This window comes from Galeopterus variegatus, unplaced genomic scaffold, assembly GCF_000696425.1.
Source record: "Galeopterus variegatus unplaced genomic scaffold, G_variegatus-3.0.2 Scaffold31372, whole genome shotgun sequence".
NCBI classification, from domain to species: Eukaryota; Metazoa; Chordata; class Mammalia; order Dermoptera; family Cynocephalidae; genus Galeopterus; species Galeopterus variegatus.
In genome coordinates, this window is record NW_007757483.1 from 245 (window position 1) to 4,343 (window position 4,099).

Below are 4,099 nucleotides of genomic sequence, written 5' to 3' on the forward strand. Positions count from 1 at the left end.
TACATCACCCCCCCTCATTTCTCCTATCATTAACACATTACATTAGTGTGGTACATCTGTTCAAATAATGAACCAATACTGACATATTAACTCAATTTTACATTAGTATTCTGTAATATATTTTGATATCTTTAAGTGCGATACCTTCTGTTTTGTCCATTTTGGTCAAGTTTGTTCTGAATATTTGGGGTCTTTTGTGGTTTCATACAAATTTTAGAATTATGTTTTTCTATTTCTGTGAAGAATGACATTTGAATTTTAATACAGGTTGTACTAAATCTATAGATTGATAAGGATAGCAAGAACATTTAGACAGTACTAATTTTTCCAATTCATGAACAGGATATCTTTCCATTTATTTGTGTCCTCTTCCATTTTTTCATCAATGTTTTATAGCTTTCAGTATACAGATCTCTTACATCCTTTGTTAAATTTACTAAATATTTTATTTTGTATGGTATTGGAAATGAAATTGTTTTCTTAACTTCTTTTTCACGTAGTTCATTGTTAATGTACAGAATTGCTACTGATTTTTGTAAGCTGTTTTTTTTTTATCCTGAAAATTTACTGCATTAGTTTATCAGTTCTAATCGTTTATAATAGAATCTTTGGAATTTTCTATCCATAATATCATGTGGTCAGCAATAAGAGACAATTTAAGATCATCCTTTCGTATTTGGATGCCTTTTATTTTCTTCTTTGCCTAATTGCTCTGCCTGGGACTTCCAGTACTATGCTGTACAGAAGTGGTGAGAGTGGGCATCTTTGTCTTGTTCCTGATCTTAGAGGAAAGGGCTTCAACATTTCCCCACTGAGTATGATGTTAGGGGTGGGCTTGTCATATATGGCCTTTATCGTGTTGAGGTATGTTCCTTTCATATCTAACATGTTGAGAATTTTGAAAAGACATTGAATGTTGTCAAATACTTTTTCTGCATCTATTCAAATGATCATGTGGTTTTTGCCTTTTATTCTGTTAATGAGTTATCCCACATTCATTGTTTGTGTGTGTTGAACCAAATTTGCGTCACAGCAACAAATCTGACCTGATCATGGTAAATGGCCTTTTAAAGTGCTGTTAAACATGGTTTGGTAGAATTATGTTGAGGATTTTGTTTCTATTTTCACCAATGATATTGGCCTGTAGTTTTCCTTTCTTGTAGTATCTTTGTTTGCCTTTGGTATCAAGGGTGATACTGTCTTGCAAAACGAGTTGGAGTGTATTCTCTCCTACTCAATTTCTTGGAAGAGTTTGGGAAAAACTGGCATTACTTCTTCTTTAAATGTTTGGTAGAATTCAAGTGTGAAACCATCCAGCTGTGGGATTTTTCTGATGAGAAGCTTTTAATTACTGATTCTATTTTCTTACTCTCCTTTGGATTTCCAGTTCCTTTGTTACGCAGTCTTGGTTAGTGTATTACTCCATTTCTGTTACTTTAACAAAATACCTGAAACTGGGTGATTCATAAAGAAAAAAAAATTATTGATTACACTTTATGAGGCTGGGAAGACCAAATTCCAGGGAACATATCTGGTGAAGTTCTTGATGATGGTGACAGTGACCCAGGGGTCTCACATGGCAGAAAATGGCAGGACAGAGAGAGCAGAGAGCTCCTCATGCCCTCTCCTTTTAAAACCCCTCAGGATCATGGCCATGACCACCATTTTTAAGCCATTCACTAGGGATGGTCCTCAGCATCTAATAACCTCTTCAGGGCCCACCTTGCAGTTACCATAATAGGATTTCCTACCCTCAACAGTTATAGCAGTAATTAAGTTTTGGGGAGACATCCAATCCAAGGCAGCAGGTTATATATTTCTAGGAATTTTTATGTTTCTCCTAGGTTGCCCAATTTATTGGCATATAGTTGTTCATAATTGTTACTTATGATCCTTGTATTTCTGTGTTGCCAATTGTAATGTCTTTTCTTTCATTCCTGATATAATTTGAGTCTTCTATTTTCTTAATTTGTCTATTTAAGGGTTTCTCAATATTGTTTATCTTTTCAAAAAGCCAGCACTTAGTTTTGGTGATTTTTTTTCTCTTATGTTGTATGTTTCATTGTATTGAGGCTCATATCTCTGGAATGGGTCCTGCATCCCGAGACACACAGGACAGCCATCATTGCTGAGGTCTTGCATGGTGTCTAGGAAGCCACCAAGGAGTATGCTCCAGGCCCCCCTATGTCCAGAAATTGCTGACTTTGTCTTCTTTCTAGGCTTGAGGAATCTGCCAAACCCTTGACTGAAAAGTGCCCCCCTTGCTTTTACGATTCTTTCCTCAAATTCCTTTTTCAAAAATTACTTCCTTCTGCAGGATCAAGTGGTTGCATAAAAAGAACAACGTTATTTGGGAATAAAAACAAAAAGATACTGCCTCATCTTGTTCTGTCTTTCTCTTTCTTTCTTTTTTTCTTCTTGTTTTTATTGGTTGGTAAACATTTAGAAATGATACATCCTCTTGTTAAATTGACACCTTTATCATTAAGAAATGACCCTCTTTATCTCTGATAATATTGATTGTATTGATGTCTACTTCAACTGTTATTTTTTCATTGGTTATGAATATTAGTAAGATACAGAGCTGATTGTCACCCCTTGTGCCCCAGATGTGAAGGCCAGATTCATATGAGCAGCATGCCCATTACCTTTATCTCTCTTTCTCTCTCTCACTTCTCTTCTCTTCTTTTTTTTTCTCTAATTGTCTCCTTCTTACACACTATTTCTTTTTCTCTGACATAAAAGTTATAAAATGTTTCTTTTAAATTTTTTTAAATAATTATATATTTAATTTTATGCATTATTTTCTTTTATTTTTATTGTAATACAAATAAATATTTAACAATTAAAATAAATTAAATATATTGGTGAAGAATAAAACAGTTGTGTTGCATCTTTGGTTCTTGTCATTCCTCTACATGTAGTATCTGCCATCATCTCTGTTTTCAAAAATAAAATCACCTTTAGAATTTAATTAATCTTGGTTCTAATAAAAAAATCCGGATTTTTAAGTGGTATTTAATGTTGGTTTCTCTGGCTGAGATCGATCACGTGGTAAGGACAGCAAAACAGAATTGCACCAAGAATCAAGGAAGCGACATTCCCACCTTTCTTTACCTAGCTGTGCTTGTGTTCTGAAAAGGTCACTTAACTATTCTTACTTCCATCTTCCTTATATTGATAATAATAGATGCCCAGATGTTATTCTTACTGAGATAAATGTGTTTCCTCTTTCTAACCCTCTTGAGAGCCTCTTTGATGTCCTTGTTTCTCAGACTATAAATCAGAGGGTTTAACATGGGGACAAAGATGGGATAGAAAATGGACAGCACCTTGTGCTTCATGGAGTGGCCAGAGCCAGGATGCATGTACACAGAGAGGGCTGTGCCATAGTACAGTGTCACAGCAGCCAGGTGGGAGGCACAGGTGTTGAAGGCCTTGGCACTTCCTTTAACTGAGGATATTTTCAGGATGGAAGCTGCAATGAAACCATAGGATAAGAGGATAAAAAGCAAAGAACCCAAACCCACAAAAAAAAGCTGCCAGAAAAACAATCATTTGGCAGATGAAGGGATTGGAGCAAGATAAAGAAATAATCTGAGGTATGTCACAGAAGAAATGTTGAATGATATTTGGCCCACAGTAAGAGAGATGAAAGCAAGGGACTACATGAATTAAGCTACTGAGAAAACCACTAGCACAGGCCCCAGCAATCATCTTCCAACAGCGGCCAGGGACCATGATGGCTGAGTACTGCAGAGGGCTACCGATGGCGACATATCTGTCATAGGCCATGGCAGCCAAGAGGCAGCACTCAGCCATACCCATCCAGGCAGTGACAAAATATTGAGTGGCACAGGCCATAAAGGAAATTGTTTTCTCATCTCTTAAGAAGTCTGAGAGCATCCTTGGGCTGATGGAGGAAGAATAGCAGATGTCTATAAATGACAGGGAACTGAGAAAAAGGTACATGGGTGTGTGGAGGTTGGAGTTGATCTTGATGAAAATGATAAGACCCAGGTTCCAGATGAGGGTCATAAGGTAGATGCCCAGGAAGACTGGAAAGAGGATGAGCTGCAGCTCTTTTTCATCTGAAAGT

At 36.6% G+C, this 4,099-nt stretch overlaps 1 protein-coding gene across 1 annotated transcript; it reads right to left on the reverse strand.

Annotated features, from left to right (window-relative positions):
- Positions 1-3,211: 3,211 nt before the first annotated feature.
- LOC103583945 (olfactory receptor 5A1-like) lies at positions 3,212-4,091 on the reverse strand (the record flags this gene model as incomplete). The annotated part of the gene is given in 2 exon segments (XM_008565115.1): positions 3,212-3,512; positions 3,514-4,091. Coding segments are annotated over 2 exon segments (879 nt in total), but the record flags the coding sequence as incomplete, so codon positions are not given.
- Between the last annotated feature and the right edge of the window lie 8 nt (positions 4,092-4,099).